The 16,477-nt window shown below is 47.7% G+C and overlaps 4 protein-coding genes across 14 annotated transcripts; 1 reads left to right on the top strand and 3 right to left on the bottom strand.

The window, feature by feature from the left end:
- Window positions 1–38: 38 nt before the first annotated feature.
- On the bottom strand, window positions 39–1,717 carry LOC6615806 (WD repeat-containing protein 47). Its single transcript, XM_002040140.2, has 5 exons — window positions 1,535–1,717; window positions 1,220–1,377; window positions 749–1,151; window positions 460–683; window positions 39–390 (listed from the first exon to the last, which is right to left on the bottom strand). Exons 1-5 carry the CDS (start codon window positions 1,568–1,570, stop codon window positions 165–167), a joined length of 1,047 nt encoding a protein of 348 aa, XP_002040176.1. The 5' UTR covers window positions 1,571–1,717; the 3' UTR covers window positions 39–164.
- A 160-nt stretch (window positions 1,718–1,877) lies between these two features.
- On the bottom strand, window positions 1,878–10,992 carry LOC6615805 (solute carrier family 12 member 6). 9 transcript variants are annotated; one of them, XM_032715775.1, is made up of 22 exons: window positions 10,689–10,991; window positions 9,498–9,653; window positions 7,500–7,691; window positions 7,040–7,173; window positions 6,895–6,977; window positions 6,730–6,832; window positions 6,530–6,635; window positions 6,338–6,467; window positions 6,160–6,278; window positions 5,872–6,090; window positions 5,660–5,816; window positions 5,342–5,601; window positions 5,028–5,280; window positions 4,604–4,966; window positions 4,353–4,539; window positions 4,075–4,290; window positions 3,902–4,009; window positions 3,536–3,589; window positions 2,849–2,941; window positions 2,395–2,528; window positions 2,189–2,328; window positions 1,878–2,128 (listed from the first exon to the last, which is right to left on the bottom strand). In XM_032715775.1, exons 2-22 carry the CDS (start codon window positions 9,631–9,633, stop codon window positions 2,037–2,039), a joined length of 3,279 nt encoding a protein of 1,092 aa, XP_032571666.1. In that variant the 5' UTR covers window positions 9,634–9,653; window positions 10,689–10,991; the 3' UTR covers window positions 1,878–2,036. The 9 variants fall into 9 exon arrangements, with proteins under 9 accessions (XP_032571666.1, XP_032571668.1, XP_032571667.1 ...); XM_032715777.1 differs by having other exon boundaries at window positions 9,522–9,653; XM_032715776.1 differs by having other exon boundaries at window positions 10,712–10,991.
- Window positions 10,993–12,007: 1,015 nt separating this feature from the next.
- On the top strand, window positions 12,008–14,067 carry LOC6615804 (nucleosome assembly protein 1-like 1). Its single transcript, XM_002040138.2, has 5 exons — window positions 12,008–12,110; window positions 12,607–12,714; window positions 12,789–13,257; window positions 13,317–13,457; window positions 13,519–14,067. Exons 2-5 carry the CDS (start codon window positions 12,629–12,631, stop codon window positions 13,933–13,935), a joined length of 1,113 nt encoding a protein of 370 aa, XP_002040174.1. The 5' UTR covers window positions 12,008–12,110; window positions 12,607–12,628; the 3' UTR covers window positions 13,936–14,067.
- On the bottom strand, window positions 13,976–16,392 carry LOC6615802. 3 transcript variants are annotated; one of them, XM_002040136.2, is made up of 7 exons: window positions 16,180–16,392; window positions 15,909–16,115; window positions 15,783–15,855; window positions 15,538–15,713; window positions 14,954–15,480; window positions 14,405–14,839; window positions 13,976–14,342 (listed from the first exon to the last, which is right to left on the bottom strand). In XM_002040136.2, exons 1-5 carry the CDS (start codon window positions 16,322–16,324, stop codon window positions 15,053–15,055), a joined length of 1,029 nt encoding a protein of 342 aa, XP_002040172.2. In that variant the 5' UTR covers window positions 16,325–16,392; the 3' UTR covers window positions 13,976–14,342; window positions 14,405–14,839; window positions 14,954–15,052. The 3 variants fall into 3 exon arrangements, with proteins under 3 accessions (XP_002040172.2, XP_032571679.1, XP_032571678.1); XM_032715788.1 differs by having other exon boundaries at window positions 14,400–15,480; XM_032715787.1 differs by having other exon boundaries at window positions 14,405–15,480.
- Window positions 16,393–16,477: the final 85 nt, after the last annotated feature.

The following is a 16,477-nucleotide window of genomic DNA, read 5'->3' as shown; positions in this document are numbered from 1 at the left end:
ATAAATATATACCAAATATATAAATTAGAACGGCCCTGTTTCATTTTCCTTTCTCTGTTGGAATGGGTTTATTCAATAAATTAGATCAGTCTGAACTATTCTGCGGAAGTACAATATCGACAACGAAGTTAAAGCCGCCACTGGACCGAAACACCGACACGGAGCTACGAGGGCGGCAGCGCCCAGAGGGTAGCCGTCTTGTCCGCCGACGTGGAGATGAAGGAGAACTCGGTCGGATGCCACCGTATGGTGATGGCCTTGTCCTTATGCTCCGCCACCACCACTGAGGACAGCTCGTGGGCCAGGTCGCCCTGCAGGTCCGTCAGCCGGATCGAGTTGTCGTAGCTGCACGTCAGCATGTAGTAGGCGGATGGGGAGAATCGGACGCACCTATGAATAGGAAGTGGAAGCCAATTATCCAAGTGTCAGGTGGGAGAGGGTAGCTGTCTGGTGTACTACCTTATCTCAGCGGTGTGCGGATAGAAGCGCTGAATGGGCCGGTTGCCACGGATGTCGTACAGAGTACAGGAGCTGTCAGCGTGCCCAGAGACCAGCAGCCTGCCCGTGGGATCCACACAGACCGCGGTTACAGCGGAGCTCTCAAGACCACCATCCTTACGATCGTTATCCAGCGTATTCACAGAGACATTCACTCGCAGATCCCAAAAACGTATCGTTTGATCCTGAAAGAGATTATCGCATATGGTTACAGCTGTGACAGGCTGGGAAGGATCTTCTTCGGACCCACCTGGGATCCCGACACGAACATCGCGTTGTTCCAGCTGTAGAGGGACAGGATGTGGCCAGTATGACCACTGTAGGCCTGGAAGGGAGTGCCGGTTCCGCAGTCTGTGATGTAGATCTTGCAGTCCCCGGCGCCGCCGCTCGCCAACAGCCTGGACTTGGTGGACGAGTCGTCCAAGAAGCACATGTCCCGCACCGTGCCGTCGTGCATGTTCAGCTCCATCTCGTGGCCCACCAGCTGGTTGGTGTCGTTGTTGAAGCGCATATACTTGATGGTCTTGTCGTTCGATCCGGTGGCAATCAGCTCTCCATCCCGCGACCAACAGGTGCAGTATATGGAACCCCGATGGTGCTTCGTGCGCTTGCAGAGAACGGACGGGGGATACACCGCGGTCTGGTGTCCATGTCTGCATGGGATTCGAGGGGAAACGAGTTGAAGGCAAAGACGAGTTGCGGCACACTGCGATTTAATTACCTCAGCTTGGACAGCGCGGGGTACTGGCAGATGCGGAAGGTCTTGGAGTTGGAGCCCACCGCGTACAACTTTCCATTCGGATGAAAGTCGACGCTCCGGATCGCCTGCGAGTCGGACAGCGTGGTGACCGCCTCGAAGTGCGGCCTTTCGACATCGCCCTGTGGCAGAGAAAATGGTCAATCAATGAATGGGGTACATGTCACTCGGATCAACCCAGATGCATATGTTTAGACTCTTTTGTTAGCTGGATACCGAAAGTTGCTTGCGTGTTCAAAATAAACAGAGCCACCTGCGACGGCTGGCCAGCACTCGCACCTTTCCCAAATCCAGATCCCTCGATTGCGGATTCATGAATGGAGTATTTTCCGAGGATCTCTACAGTTTTTCACACTTATTTCGAGTATTTTCTGCAGCTTGGATCGTGTCTGTTTCGACCACAGAGTTTTTAAGCCATCCGAGGTAATAGAACGTACAACTCGCCACGGTTGAAATAACAAAAGTGGGGAGAAACCATCGAGTAGCAGTGTTGGTCAATCTGCCAGATGCATCTGATTTTACGTCGCGGTTGTAGAAAGACAGGTAAAGTATCTTGAAAACGCTGTTTACCCCGTTTCCAAGCGACGTGTGTAGATACGGGCCAAATGAAAAACGCCTTCGGTTCTTATTGTTACAATTTTTTGATATTTTATTTACGTAAAAATAAAATATTTGGACATATGATTGAATATAACAAATTAATAACCTTCTTTAAAAATTTGATTGATTCTTAAACTTGTCTAGTGTTGCGAACTCTTATAAAACTGAGCGATTAATGCTCTTAAGAGTAAATTGTTATAACTTCTCGGCCTCCTCCGCGAACCATTAACACTTTTTCAAGGCCCTCTGTTAATACCTCCAGAAATTCCATATCTACGGATTGGATAGGGTTAGTTTGTGGCTCATATACTTTCCATACTTTACAGATCTTACAATTGCTTTCACGCTCCGCTCTCACTTCCCTAGGTGGTCCAGGTAGATTCATTATGACCAACTGGGCGTCCTGTGACTTTTCTACAATAACCTCGTTTAGTTTTATTGCTGTGTGCATGCGACGAACGTTGAACTCATCCCTGTGGAAACAAATACAAGGACAATTAGGACACCGCAGAGTGGGCAATGAGAGAGCTGTTCCATACGGTTTCACACTGGACTTAAAGTCTCCGTCGGCTTTCTCTGTCGATTCATCCTTGTTAGAAGTAGTTTCGGGTGTGTCCGCGTTCTCGGGACCATCCAAATCAATTGAGTTACGTTTCTCGTCGTTCTGAGAATCCTGCAGAGTTACAATCAGTCACATTATCAGATCTCTTGAGTGGCATGAGCGTTGAGTTTGGATGACAAGTGCCGTCGACATTAAAAACTCAAAAGTTCACTTCAAATCAACCATGTTAAGAAGCCAAAATATCAGTTAGAACATAACTCAAGTTAACTCGGGAATGGATTTCGATTGCTACTGTTGATTATGCTTCAAAACTAAAATGTTTCAGGCTTACATTTGATGAGTCGTCGATCTCACTTAACTTTACTCATGTCTTATGTGTATTTCGAGTGATTAGAGACAATGATAAATAAAAATCTTAAGGCAGTACATACGTGATGCTGTGTTTCTTCTATAGTTGGATCGGCGAAGCGAACTTTAGACGCCGTTTTGGTGGCGTCATAATGGTGGTCTACAATTGTTTGAACCTGAAAATGTCACCATGAGGAGTATGAGAAAAGGTTGCGGAAAAGTGGGAGGCCAATATCAGAGGAGGGAGTAACTATTCTCGGGATGCAAACCGCAAAGCAGGAAATGCTATTTTTTACTTATTTCCGTAATGGTAGTCGAACTTATAGATGGGATCCAAAATCTCATTGCTTTAAATTAAAAATAAAGAATTTGATTGTAAAGATTACCGAAACTCGTTATTCGATGTTAAAACTTTAATTAAATTTGAAAAACTATTAAAGAAATATTTAAGTTAATCATCCTAGGGAATGAAGAACCATATAAGACTATTCTTAGATTATTGTAGAAAAGACATTGTTTGGAAGTACTCGGTGTTGAGAATAATTTGCAATTTGATAGAGTTATTATAGATAAAAGGGTGAGCATTAGCAACATCACATTGACACAACATATAAGGATTATGGTAGGTATGGAGATGAAAGGAGCAGCTGCTCCCGCCGAGAAATGCACTGATGAGATACACACAACCAGGTTTCATACAAAGTTCGGGCAATGAATAGTTTGTATCTTGATATATCGATATATGTAGGCAATCAGTTTATACTCTTTACCAAAGACATTTTATTATCACTGGGTGTTTCCTTAAAGTCCATTATAGTCTGAACCTTTTGATTTTCAAATATATAAAGTGTAAAGTTTTAATTTGGATCTCAGATAGTGGTATGGTATGGAAATCGGAGTTCATGAGAAACAAAGGGCAAATGGTTTCCTCTTAACAATTACTGAAATCAAAATACGCAACCTTCAAATCGAACGCATACAATAACAATATGCTAATAAAGATTTAAGTAAATGAAAGGCTAATGTGCATTATGGCCGTATAAACAAAACAAGAATGCGCTGAATGATGGATGTTCTTCAGTTCGCAGAAGTACAGATGACGTGGGTGACAGTCGCCTCGGATGTGGACCACTTACCACTTTGGAGTTTTCTTTCTTATTTAAGCCTAATGCTCTCAGCATCTGATTACGCTGTTCCATCATCAGGGTCCGCTCGTAAGTGTAAGCGGAAATATCGCTGTTGTTCTGCAGTTCGCAAATATAAAATGTGGTGAATAGGTATAAGATATATCCTGGCAGCCATATCATACCATCTCAACAACTTCAACGTCGGCCTCGATTCGGAGATGGTAGAGGAATGTCTTTAGATCCTTCTTCATTTGAATCGAGTTGTCCTCGATTTGAGCAACTGTGAAGATCCTTAGTTTGCAATTGCGCCAGGTGCGGTGTTGCTTCAGCAGGAAGGGCAGCAACATGAGCAGACCACCGTCGTGGACAATCCACCAGATATCAATGTTGCCACCGATCTGAAGAGGGAGAAGGATATGTTACTCAAAGAAAACTTGGCATTCGGAGCGGTAAATACTACTTTGTGGTTTGACTCTGGGTAGAAGTTGATGCCCTTGGGCACCATGAGGGCCATGTGGCAGGCGGCCACCGTGCGGACCGTTTGGATGAAGGTCTTCCAGCTGTTCCTGCCCTCCTGCCGCCAGCTGTACGGCCATCCGATGATGACTGTGTTGGGCTTCATGCCCCCCAGTCCGATGGTTTGGATGCTGTGTTGAGAATTCACTTATTAGTGGCCTGAGTCATCCCTCCGCAATGGCTAAGCCAACTTACACTGAGCTGAGGCCTTCGCCAATCTGCTGGGCTACCAGGACATCGCAGAAGCCCTTCACCTTCTCATCGGTCATGTACTTGCGCAGCGTGGCCTTCGCATCCACGGCTTTGTTGGTGATCTTGGTGTGGTCGCCCTTTATCACAGACACACAAATCGTCAATCCCTTGCCAGCTTTCAGCTGGGTGGCAAAGGAGAATATCTTCCTGTACTTTGGCAAGAGGTTGTCGTTGAGCTTCGAAAGCACCAAAATTTGGGGACGCCAATTTTTCGTATGCGGTGGGCCTTCCTCCAGGCGGAGGAGCGAATACCTGGCGGCAGTCAGGGCCATTCCACGAATGCCATCACCCCACTCCTTCTCAGCACTGTAATCGGTTGGATGGATTAGTTGGTGCTCTGGGTGTATATGATCTGTGATTAACTCACCCGCGGTACTCTATGTATTTGTAGATGATGATGGCCATTCCCATAGCAATCAGTGCGAAATACCAGGAAGTCATGATCATGACTGATATGCACAGCGTCAGGCCGATGAGCGACAAGCTCCAGTGGTAGAACTTGAAGCGCGGTCTCCAGTTGGGAGTCCTCAGAAGGGTTTGCACGGCGCAGGCCAGGTTGACAAAGCCGTAGCACATGAGGAAGAACATGGACAGCAGAGGAGCCAGCAAGTCCACGTTGCCTGTATTTGGTATAGATATTATAATCGCAGCACACACAATGTGATACGATCCGATGCTTACCCAACAGGATGCCGCACTGGCAAATGACGATGGTCAGGAGCAGTGCACGGGTGGGTTCGCCACGCTTCGAGGACTTGGCAAACGGAGCCAGGAAGGGGATGATCTCATCCCTGGCAATCGCCTGCAGCAGGCGTGGTGCTCCAGTTAAACTCTGCAGACCAGCGCCCAAGGTGGAGAGGAAGGAGCCAATCAGAATGACCCACTGATTTGGCCAGGCGATATTGGCCACCACCAGCTTGCCACCGATAGACTGACCGAATCTGGAATAGTAGGTTGATGATAAGCATATGGAAGAGTCAGAATCACTATGCTACGCACTTGTCCCTCAGCAGGAGATTATCCACTGTGCCGGCGAAGAACATAACGCTGGATAAGTAGACTGTGCTGGTGGTCAGAATGGCACATATCGTTCCGATGGGTATGCTCTTCTGGGCGTCAGCCAGGTCGCCCGATCGATTGGATCCAGCCATGATGCCTAGTATATAGTGGGTTAGATATCTAAATAGTTGTGTCTGCGAGATGCTACTAACCTGTCACCGATGGGAAGAAGATGCCGATAAGAAGGGTGAACGACGTGGTAATGTCGGCCATGATCTGGTTGTATGACTCTCCACTGGTATTCTCAATGTCGATTGCACTCTTGCCGTAGGATATGAACTGGCCCTTCTCCAGGAACGAAGGGAAGATGTTGTCGTAGAACACGCCACTGGCCAAACCCTTGATGCCCTTGACTTTGGTCACGTTGTTGGCTGTGGAGGATGAGGATGAGGCATTGTAGTTTCGGTATGGAACACTCTGCATGTATGAAGGGATCTTACCCAGGTAGTATTCCTCGCATTTACCATCTGGGCAGTATATGTCGCGTAAGAAGGAGTCTTCCTTTGTGCAATTCTCCAGCGGGATGTCCTTCAAGAGTCGTTTTCCCAGAACACACATGCTGCAATCGGGCGGAGATTAGGTGGCCGCTCAAGAGGCTCGTACTTGGCGCATACTTACTATAGCTTTTCGTTGCCATGGATATTGTCAAATATTCCCACATACACCGCTATTATCGAAAGGATGACGCAGGCCAGGGCCACCGTCGCGAATTTATTGACGAATTTCACGCCCAGGAACACAATGAGACCTAGATTTAGTGGCGGGACATTAATGTTTGCTCCTCACTAGTGGCCCCCAGGCTTAACTCACCCATAAAGATGAGCAGCAAAGTGCCGTAGACCCTGAAATTGTTGTACATCGCGTCAGCATCCTTGGTGAAGTCCCCAAATATCGATGCCCACGGCGCCATGTATGTCTGCAATGAATAATTAATGAGTGCTTAAGTAATGGCACTTCCGAGTGGAACTGCGCCTGGAATTGGTGCCCGAGAGTGGGCGCTCTTAACTCACCAATACGATTTCCACGGCACCAACGATGTACATCGCCGCTGCTAGCGTGGTGCCCGTATAGAACAACATTCCCACCGCTCCGCCGAATTCAGGGCCCAGGGATCTGTTAATGTTAATGGTGGCACCATTAGAGTTACTACCTCCTGCCAATGCCATTGTAATTACCGTGATATCATGAAGTAACTCCCGCCCGCCGGAACCACCCCGTTCGTTGCAATGGCCGACATCGAGATCGCGGTTAGCATGGTCTGCAAAGAGGAGTTTGGAGTGAGGCCAAGTGGGGGAGGGCTCAGCTGCAGGACGCTCTTACCACACAGCAGCAGGTCAGAACAATCAGGAATCCACACACGGCGCCAGCCGTTCCAACAACCCATGTTAACCGAATGAACAATATGACACCAAAGATGTTTTGAATGCATGGCAAGAACACTCCAATTAGGGTACCTTATGAGACATTGAAACGAGCGTTAGAGGATTGTTGGGGAATGCTTGGGGTCACCAGTTTCATGAAACCATTTAAGGAGGTGCCCGAAAGTATGCACTCAAAGCGGGAGCGATTTCCGCCGATTGTGCCACACCACTGCACACTGTTGCATACTTTCGAACAGCTCTATAATATTCGCCCGCACAGTGAAGGCTGAAACACTTTGAGGGGATTACAGCAATCATTCCTCCGCAGCTTTGTTGTCTGCTGCGATTCCATTGTGCACATGCCTTTCAATATGGGGGAAGATGGAACAAGCAAGTTAATTAATGCGCGGCGAACATACCCATTCGAGCCGATGGAGCTGCCGGCTTTGCATCGGGATCGGTGGCCGCTGGTATCGTGTTCTCATAATTGGCAATTGATGAAATGAACGTTGATATATGGGGCCTGGTCTCCAAATCATCGTCGTACAGATATAGATTTGGGTCGATGCTGGACTTCTGGTTCTCCTCCGCCCTGTGGATATCACCTGAGTCTGCGGGGAGGAGCACAGGATGGACTGGGGTTAGGCTATCATCTCACGTTATGTAATCAAGCTACTAAGTACTGCTAGTGAACACTATATATAATATATAAGTGACGATCCCCCGCATACCTTCATTTTTGGTTTCGTGAACTGTACCATTGTGTTCGGATGGTATTATTTCCATTTCATCCGAATCATCTTTTGCACTGTTACTTTGCATGTTAACGTTGGTTGTTTGGCTTCAAACCCTTGCTCTAGATTGCACTTTGTTCACTTAAAATTAGGTAACACTAGAGGAGAACGTGGTCGAGAACTAAGAACTAAGTGGGCATGGTCCTTCTTCAGGCGGGGCTCCACGCATTGGGGTTATATAACCCAAAAGGCGTGGCCGATGCGGTGTATATATTCACATGTCTGCGGACGTGCGCCTATATACTCGAGATTTGGGTTTGGTTTCGGAAGGGAGCTCCTAATCGGAAAATGCCCCAGGACCTCGGAGGTGGAATGGGAGGTGAATCAAAAACTGCGTGCGGCAGGCAGGGCGGGCGGGGATGCTGCTGCGAAAGTTGAGCCAGCTCGGACAGAAAAAAAATATGTAACCGATTAATTTAGGTCAAGGATTTTCAGGCCGTCGTCGTGGGGCGGTAAATAAATGCCGTAGAGTCGTCCTTTTCGCCGTAAAGCGGCTCTCGAGCTGGCTAAATGCACCGAAAGTGCGGAATGCAGCTGAAAATGGTTACGAAATGAGGCCCTTCTATGGGAATGCAAGGTACTCCGAGTGCCCGGATCTGGGGTCTCCGGGAGGGACTTTGGACGCACTTTGTGGTTGAACGCACTTGTATTCATGTATTTGATTATTGTTAGAATTTCGTCGATTGTTTAAAGTATGTTATTTGTTAAAGGTGCTCAAAAAGAACTGGTTTCTCATGTTTTCTCGTTTTTTCGTATTTTTTTAAGGTTTTTTTGTATTATGCGAAAGAAGACTCCTTCTAAAGTTATTTTAGGCGAGCGAAAACGCTCAGATGTATGCTACTTTTCGTTCGGATTAATAGAAAAACTAAGAAAACTGTTGGTATTCGGCCGAATAAAAATTATGTTGCCCAGGACCCTGAGCGTTCAATTGAGATGAAATCGAAAGCTTTTGTCTACACACATTTTTAATACACACACACTCTCGCAGGAGAGCGAAATCGAGAGCGATGCTGAGCTGGGCTGAGCTGTGCTGTGCTGGCAGAATGGAGAGCGCCTCGTTGCAGGTGTACATTTCCATTCGGTGGCCCACAGCCCAGTGGGCCCACTGAGCCCACTGCCTTGGCCAGGACCTGCCCGCCCGCCAGCCAGCCAGCCACTCTCGCCCAGCATCCGACGTCCGCTGGAAGGGATTGCGAGAAAGCTGCGCCGCCCTCAATCTCTCTGTCGCTCTCCCTCTCTCTCTCTGGGAGCTTTCGGCAGGTACAACGAGCTTTGGCTTACAGCAGCCGCGAAATGTGTCACCAGGACATCCTGGACTCGGACTGGGGCAACTGGGGCAGCTCAGGATAGGTGTGCAGGGCCGTAAGCTCTATCTGGGCATACAGTAGTCACTCGAGGGAGGGGAAATGCGTGTGCCTGGGGGTGAGCAGGCGAAGCGCGCTGATGGAACGAAACTCAGCAAGGACCAGATGAAAGTGCACACAATCTCTTCAGTGTTATTGGTTCTTGTGTATGTATACATCTATCTTAGTATGTATCTATATATTAAGAAACGAGCTCTTATAGTTAATAGTAAAACTAGAGTAATAATAGTAGCATAAATAAAAATGAAAACATCCTTACCATCGTACGACCCATAGTTCTCACCTAGGGTTTCGTCGTGGATGTCCCCCAGTAGCTTGCCGCTCGCAGACTCATCCTGGTTGTAGTCCAACGCGGTGTCCTCGTCAGCCTTTGTAACTTGAAATCTATCTGGCATAATTGTGGATGTAAGGCACTCTGAAATCGGAATGACATTAGTATCGTCGTTGCTACCATGGAGACCCTGCCGAGGGCACGACTAGGAATTAGCGATCAAAAGCATTCCCGACGATCGCGCAGTCCAGTGCGGCTGGTTCCGAATTCACATAAGCTCCCAAGATAAGGATTCCATTTCGGTTCCGAATTGCAAAGACCACCAAATAACTAAGACGGTTAGTCCGCCCCCTTCATTACTGCCGCACCTCAACTGGTGTGATAACCCGTGATCGAAGGTATCTAGTGAGTCGCACTATTTGCATGAGATTAGTAGCCCGCTATCACATGACCATCGAACTTGGTGGGTGTCTGCCCGAAAGGGGCCACTGCACCTGCGATGTATGCTCCACTTTCGGGCAGAGATAAAGCCTGTTCCCGATCTCTGGCGCTAATCGCCCAGCACTCGCCGCGAGCTGTGAGCTGCGAGCATAAGATAACGACCATTTAGTGCCATTTAGTATGCCTCAGCAGTGTTATGTCACCGGCTTGGTTACATAAGGCACGACTTGGGACACACAAGATGCGCTGCGTAGTGCCAGACGTCGAGTGGGAACGGTTTTGGCGGTTTCCTGTCCCTGCCACCACGATTCCACCCCCCTCCCGCAGCGACTATTTGATAGGCGAGCATGTGTGTGGCGCTCAGCGAGATCGGGCTCATCCCGAACCCTGACGAGGCAGCTGGCCCAGGTGGAGGCCATTACCCGCGCACTGATAAGTGCACAAATCTGTTCCCATCGATTGGGCCGTCGCAGCCGCGTACACACAACAGGGGGCAGATAGATTAGCGCAGATACGGGGAACACAAAGAGGTGCATGCAGATACGTACATCCAAACACTCACATACGCACGCATGTACATACATACGCAGAGGTGGTGGTGGTGGTGGTGGTGGAGCAGGATGGTCTGGACGGTGTTATCTAACCCGAGGATGTGCCCGCCCAGGCCAGCCACTGGACACCCGGGCACTCGTGCGGGAATGCTTTTGGGGGACAGCGGATTCACTCGATTCGATTTACTTGGGCAAGCGCCTGGAACTCGCCTTCACCGACGATCCGATCCGATCCAATGCGATGCGATCCGATGCACTTGTGCTGGGCAGAGCCAACGGAAACGTCCTTTGAGGAATTGTGTTTACTTTTGGGGGCTTCGACTCCTGCTGCCCGATGTGGGTGAACTTTTCAATTGTACGAATAAAATAAAACTATCATATTAAAGGCGCATGAGTAATACAAAATGATTTTCCACCGTATATACTTTGGAATCGCGAGTGGGGGAAAGCGTAGTATTAATGAAAAGTCCAATTGAAATCAAATGTAACGCATAGGGGACGCCGAGTGGCGATTGTATTTTGGAAAACACGTCCCCCAAGATATGTTTATTGCAATTAGCACCCATGATACCATCTTATGGATGATTCCGCCTCGGCGTCCGTGAACGCAGAAAATTACTGATTCCGTGCTAAGTTTACAAGGCAGTGAAAAGAGTCTAATTGGCTATATGGGCATCTGATGTGCGCCGATGTGGGTGTACGTATGTAAATACATATTATATTCATATGCATATATACATATATATATTGGGTCCCTAAAAATATTTTTAATTTGCAGAACGGCGCATTTTGGTATAATTCCCAAATTTGCACAGTACATTCGTGCTACGTATTTTATTTTTTTTTTTTTTGCTACGAAGTCTATAAACCCGTAAATGGAAACGGATTAAATGGAATAACTTTAATCCTGTGCTTGTATTTGGCACAAATCCTTAAATTGCTTAAAATGCAGTAGTTACTAAGTTAGCCGATAGTTGGGACAGCATATCCAAATCTCTTGTTCGACATCCTAAAAGAAATCCGATTTGTAAGGAGCTTTTCAGAATGTTTATATATTTCAACACAGGCTTTTATTTTTAAGAGAAGTTCCATTAAATATAGTTATAACTTAAGCCACAGCTGTTTTATTTGGTTTGATTTAGCCGATAGTATCGATAGGCAATAAAGGATCACAAGCATCTCGATTCTTAAAATTTACCGCTATATTTCTAAGTTAAAGTTTAGTTTGTTAAAAAAATATTAAATTTAATATATTAAATAGCATGCAACGCTTAAACTAATCACTGATCTGGTGCAATAAAGCTGAAGCTTTGCTTGTTGTTAAGCAACTAAATGAATTTCAAATGTTGAATTCAGCTAACTAACTTTGTGTTATGTGAGTGCAACTTGTAAATAGCCCATTTAAATTATTATCTAAAAATTAAAAAATTTAAATTAAAAATAGTGTTGCACTTGGAGGGTTTGCGTCTCGGCTGTGGAGTTAGTGTGACCGCAGCCCGTCCTGAAATAGCACGTTTTGAAGAAAATGTACTCCTCACCAGCGAAGCGCAGCATTCCTTTTTAAACTTTTTTTGTGGCGGTGCTCATCGTGCGTGTGTTCTAACCGAAGGTAAGTGGCGAATTTCTGACTGATTGGCGGCAATTTGGAGGCCAATTCACCGGCCAGGCACTGGGAGCACACGCTCGTGGTCAAAGTTGCCGACTGCCCCCGAATTTCGTATATATTCGAGCTCATTTCGGTCTACCACGTGTTTTGCAAAAGCGTGATGTATGGTAATTCGATTGAATCGCACATGCACACACACACACACGCAGGCAGATTCGCCGAATGGCGTATTAGTTTTTACAACGCCCTTCTATGGGTGCAAATATGATATATGGTCTGTGAAATTCAGCTGCTCGAGTAAATATGCGGCTCCCTCTTACCAAGTAAATCCCAGTCTGGGATGGCAGCGCAGTGGCAATTTTCTGTATAAGAATGTGCACATATGCATGTGCACATATGCATATGCATGTGCACATGTGTACATCAGTCTGTACATCACTTGCGAAAAAGTTGCAGGATGCAAACAATTGGCAACAGACACTAATCGAGAATCTTGCAGTGAGATCAGCATTTATTGAACAATGGACGCCCCAGCCGAAGGACACGTTGACCCCGAGTCCTGCAACGAAGTGGAGGATGAGAAGTCCGGCTCGGACTGCCAGTCGATGTGAGTAGTGAGAGGGGGGTGGCAACATTTTGGCAAGCGAAGCAGGGGAATGACGCACTCAACCCACTTTTCAGGCCCGCCTACATGAACTCGGTCATGCGGCGGCAGTATCTGCAGCAAATGGTCAAGATGCTGCCGGCTCCGGTGCAGAATCGGATTGTGTTCCTGAAAAACCTACAGCTGCAGCACCTGAATATCGAGGCCCAGTTCTTTGAGGACGTCTACAAGCTGGAGCAGAAGTACCAGGTGCAGTACCAGCCGTTGTTCGATAAGCGCAGGGAGATCATCGAGGGCAAGGTGGACCCCGCCGAGGAGAAGCCCCAGTGGAAGGAACCGGAGACGTCGACCGACAACGAGGCCGATGCCGAGCATTTCCGCGAGGCCCTGAGCAGTTTGAAAAGTATTCCCAAGGATGCCAAGGGCATTCCCGGCTTCTGGCTGACGGTGTTCCGCAACACGGCCATTATGTCCGAGATGGTGCAGCCGCACGACGAGCCCGCCATCCGCAAGCTAATCGATATTTCCATCAAGTACGACAACGGGGTGAGTTTGCTGGCCAATAGTTCTAGTAGTCCTGCCCGTCTAAACCGCTTTTTCATTAGCATTCGTACACCTTGGAGTTCCACTTCGACAAGAACGAGTACTTCTCCAACTCGGTTCTCACAAAGCAGTACGTTCTGAAGTCCACCGTGGATCCCGAAGATCCGTTTGCATTCGAAGGCCCAGAGATCTACAAGTGCACTGTAAGCTAGCTGAACTCTAGGGGCAACAAGGGATTTCTAATCGAAACAAAACCAATTACAGGGGTGCACCATTAATTGGGAGAAGAAGATGAACCTTACTGTGAAGACCATCCGCAAGAAGCAGAAGCACAAGGAGCGCGGCGCAGTGCGCACCATTGTCAAGCAGGTCCCAACGGATTCTTTCTTCAATTTCTTCAACCCACCAGTGGTCTCGAGCGACCCGGAGGAAGTCGACGACGACTCCCAGCAGATCCTGGCCACCGACTTCGAAATTGGTCACTTCTTGCGCGCCAGAATTATTCCAAAAGCAGTGCTTTACTACACTGGCGACATCGTCGACGATGAGGACGATGATGATGAAGAGGAGTATGACGAGAACGAGGAGGATGAGTACGACGACGACGATGCACCGCCACCAAAGGGCCCCAAGTCAGCCGGCAACAAGAAGCAGACGCCCAACGACTGCCCGAATCAGTAGGTTGATATGGCTGGATTACCGATATAATGTATATACATAATTCAAATTTGATTTGAAATATATTTTTGGTGAATAAAAACTTAACTACAAACGATATGAGCTGAACTCGAATAAACCTACATGATATTAGAATCTGGTTGACTTTGATTTAAAAAACATGTGCCTCCTGAGGTGGCTATTCTTGACCTGGCTGTCGAAGTCCTCCTCGTAGCCATTTGGTATCTTGGTCGTTTTTTGCCAGGTGAAGCATTCCGGCTGGGTGTAGTTCACGGCGTAAAAGAGAGTTCCACTTCACACAGCAGTACGTTCTGAAGTCCACCGCGGATCCCAACGATCTGTTCGCATTCAAAGGCCCAGAGATCTACAAGTGTATGGTGAGCTACACTCTCGAGGGCAACAAGGGATTTCTAAAAAAACAAAATCAATTACAGGGGTGCACCGTTAACTGGGAGAAGAAGAGGAACCTTACTGTGAAGACCATCCGTAAGGAGCAGAAGCACAAGGTGCGCGGCGCAGTGCGCACCATTGTCTAGCAGGTCCCGACGGATTCTTTAATTTCTTAAACCCGCCAGAGGTCCCGACCGACCAGGAGGAAGCCGATGACGACTCCCAGCAGGTAAGCTCACCCAACACCAGTTTCCGCAAGTCCACTTGCTGATCCGAGTTTGCTTCCTCGCAGATCCTGTCCACCGACTTCAAAATTGGTCACTGCTTCCGCGACAGAACTATTCCAAAGATTCCACTGGCGACATCGTCAACTATGACGACGATGAGAACGATGAGGACTATGCCGATAACGAGGAGGAAGAGCACGACGAGGACAATGCACCGCCAGCAAAGGGCCCCAAGTCAGACGGTAACAAGAAGGCAGTCGCCCTACGACTGAATTAGCAGGTTGATGTGTCTGGATTACCGATGTAATGTGTATACATTTTCCAAATTTGATTTAAATATATTTTTGGCGAAAAAAACTTAAGAACTACAAACGGTATGAGCTGAACTCGAATAATAAACCTACATGATATTAGAATCCGGTTGACTTTGATTTAAAAAACATCAGCCTCCTGAGGTAGCTATTCTTGAATCAAGTGTGTTCTCCCAATATTCAGTTAAGCAGCTAAGTTAAGTTAGTCAGCAGCTTTAGCTGTTTCTTGGACAAGTTGTAGGGGTAGTGCAGGCTGGTGGGCACGAAGATCTGCCCCGTGACCTGGCTGTCGAAGTTCTCCTCGTAGCCCACCGTGTAGCCATCTGGTATCTTGGCCGCCTTTTGCCAGGTGAAGCACTCCGGCGGGGTGTAGTTCACGGCGTAGAAGGGATAGTCGAACGTGTTGATGTATATGTCGACGCAGAGGCCATGGCTGCCCAGGTGGAGCTGACTGGCGACCGAGGGCTGCTTGAGGCCGCAGCTGCCGAGCATTATGTTGCGGTGGCAGGAGTAGACGAAGGTGCCCTTGTCGCGGCTCGAGTGGAAGCACTGCACATGCTTGCCGGCCTTGGAGTGGTCGACCGCAATGGGATCGAACCCGGGCCCGGCCATATCACACGCTACAGTTCAATACAATAATTACTGGGTGTGGCTAAGATAACGCTCAAGATACCGACTGTCTATGCTCTCGATTATGTTGTGTGGTCGTAGGGATCTTCCCACCGCTGAAGCCAGTTGTCCGCCGAAGCTGAAGCCAAACATATAGCCCCGTTTTGGATCAAATCCCTGCCTGAACAGCGTTAGGATAATGGACGATATGGCGCCGGTGAGGGTGTCAAAGTTTGTGTACAGCCTTTAAAAGTCGGAGAATGAGAATCGGAGACTGGCTTCGCCATTGGGTCAGACTACTACTACTACCCACCGCATGTACGAGGAACTGGCGACCACACTGTAGTCTATGCACATCACGCATCCGCCGCGGTAGTAACTCAGTCCTGAAATGCATATTTCGAGTAGCTTTCAACTTTGGCATTGACCAAATGCTCACTTTCAATAAGCGACAGCGCCCACTCGTCCGAACAACTTTGGATCCATCCATGCAGAACTATGGCGAACTTGTCCGAGGGCGAGCAACCCGACCCACTGAGATCGTAGGCAACGTCGTAGGCCGAAGCCTCCATGGTTTTGGTGTTGTTCTTGTAGAACATCACCTTCATGGTCTTCTGGGCATCATATTTGATTCTCTGCTGATGGGCTTCGTAAACAAAAACATGGACATGACACGCTGGTCCATCAGAAACTTTCTCCCACATCCATACCCAAAGTCTCATTTTGCGTGGCCTTCGCTGCTTGCTTTTGCCTCAAAATGGCATATCTCAGATTCAGTTTCGACGAGTGCGTTCCATCAATTAAGAGAACACAGCAAACAATTAGGATTGATTGGAAGCTACTGAACAACTGCATTATCTGGTTGTCTGGATGGTTAACTGAAAATGAAAGGTAACAACAGTGCAAACCGCGTAGAAAACCAGTTTTGTGTGCCGAAGAGATACAAATTCGATATGGTCGACAATCGATGAAGAATGGAATTTGGCGCCAAAAGAGGCTGCATTCAAA

This window comes from Drosophila sechellia, chromosome 2R (assembly GCF_004382195.2).
Source record: "Drosophila sechellia strain sech25 chromosome 2R, ASM438219v1, whole genome shotgun sequence".
In the NCBI taxonomy this organism is placed as follows: Eukaryota; Metazoa; Arthropoda; class Insecta; order Diptera; family Drosophilidae; genus Drosophila; species Drosophila sechellia.
This window is presented reverse-complemented; position numbering and strand designations above follow the sequence as displayed.

What these genes read in the sequence shown, in the direction of transcription:
- LOC6615805 (XM_032715775.1), bottom strand. Translation starts at nt 9,633, where the DNA reads ATGCCAGATAGATTTCAAGTTACAAAGGCTGACGAGGACACCGCGTTG. An exon ending in CATGGCAACGAAAAGCTATA is followed by an intron (nt 6,279 to 6,337) that starts GTAAGTATGCGC and finishes GCCCGATTGCAG; the next exon opens with CATGTGTGTTCTGGGAAAAC. An exon ending in TTTAAGTCCAGTGTGAAACC is followed by an intron (nt 2,329 to 2,394) that starts GTATGGAACAGC and finishes TTGTTTCCACAG; the next exon opens with GGATGAGTTCAACGTTCGTC.
- LOC6615804 (XM_002040138.2), top strand. Translation starts at nt 12,629, where the DNA reads ATGGACGCCCCAGCCGAAGGACACGTTGACCCCGAGTCCTGCAACGAA. An exon ending in GGCTCGGACTGCCAGTCGAT is followed by an intron (nt 12,715 to 12,788) that starts GTGAGTAGTGAG and finishes CCCACTTTTCAG; the next exon opens with GCCCGCCTACATGAACTCGG. An exon ending in CCATCAAGTACGACAACGGG is followed by an intron (nt 13,258 to 13,316) that starts GTGAGTTTGCTG and finishes CTTTTTCATTAG; the next exon opens with CATTCGTACACCTTGGAGTT.
- LOC6615802 (XM_032715788.1), bottom strand. Translation starts at nt 16,324, where the DNA reads ATGCAGTTGTTCAGTAGCTTCCAATCAATCCTAATTGTTTGCTGTGTT. An exon ending in GCCAGTTCCTCGTACATGCG is followed by an intron (nt 15,714 to 15,782) that starts GTGGGTAGTAGT and finishes CGACTTTTAAAG; the next exon opens with GCTGTACACAAACTTTGACA. An exon ending in CATAATCGAGAGCATAGACA is followed by an intron (nt 15,481 to 15,537) that starts GTCGGTATCTTG and finishes ATTGAACTGTAG; the next exon opens with CGTGTGATATGGCCGGGCCC.
- LOC6615806 (XM_002040140.2), bottom strand. Translation starts at nt 1,570, where the DNA reads ATGAATCCGCAATCGAGGGATCTGGATTTGGGAAAG. An exon ending in GGGATCTGGATTTGGGAAAG is followed by an intron (nt 1,378 to 1,534) that starts GTGCGAGTGCTG and finishes TCTCTGCCACAG; the next exon opens with GGCGATGTCGAAAGGCCGCA. An exon ending in TGTTCGTGTCGGGATCCCAG is followed by an intron (nt 684 to 748) that starts GTGGGTCCGAAG and finishes AATCTCTTTCAG; the next exon opens with GATCAAACGATACGTTTTTG.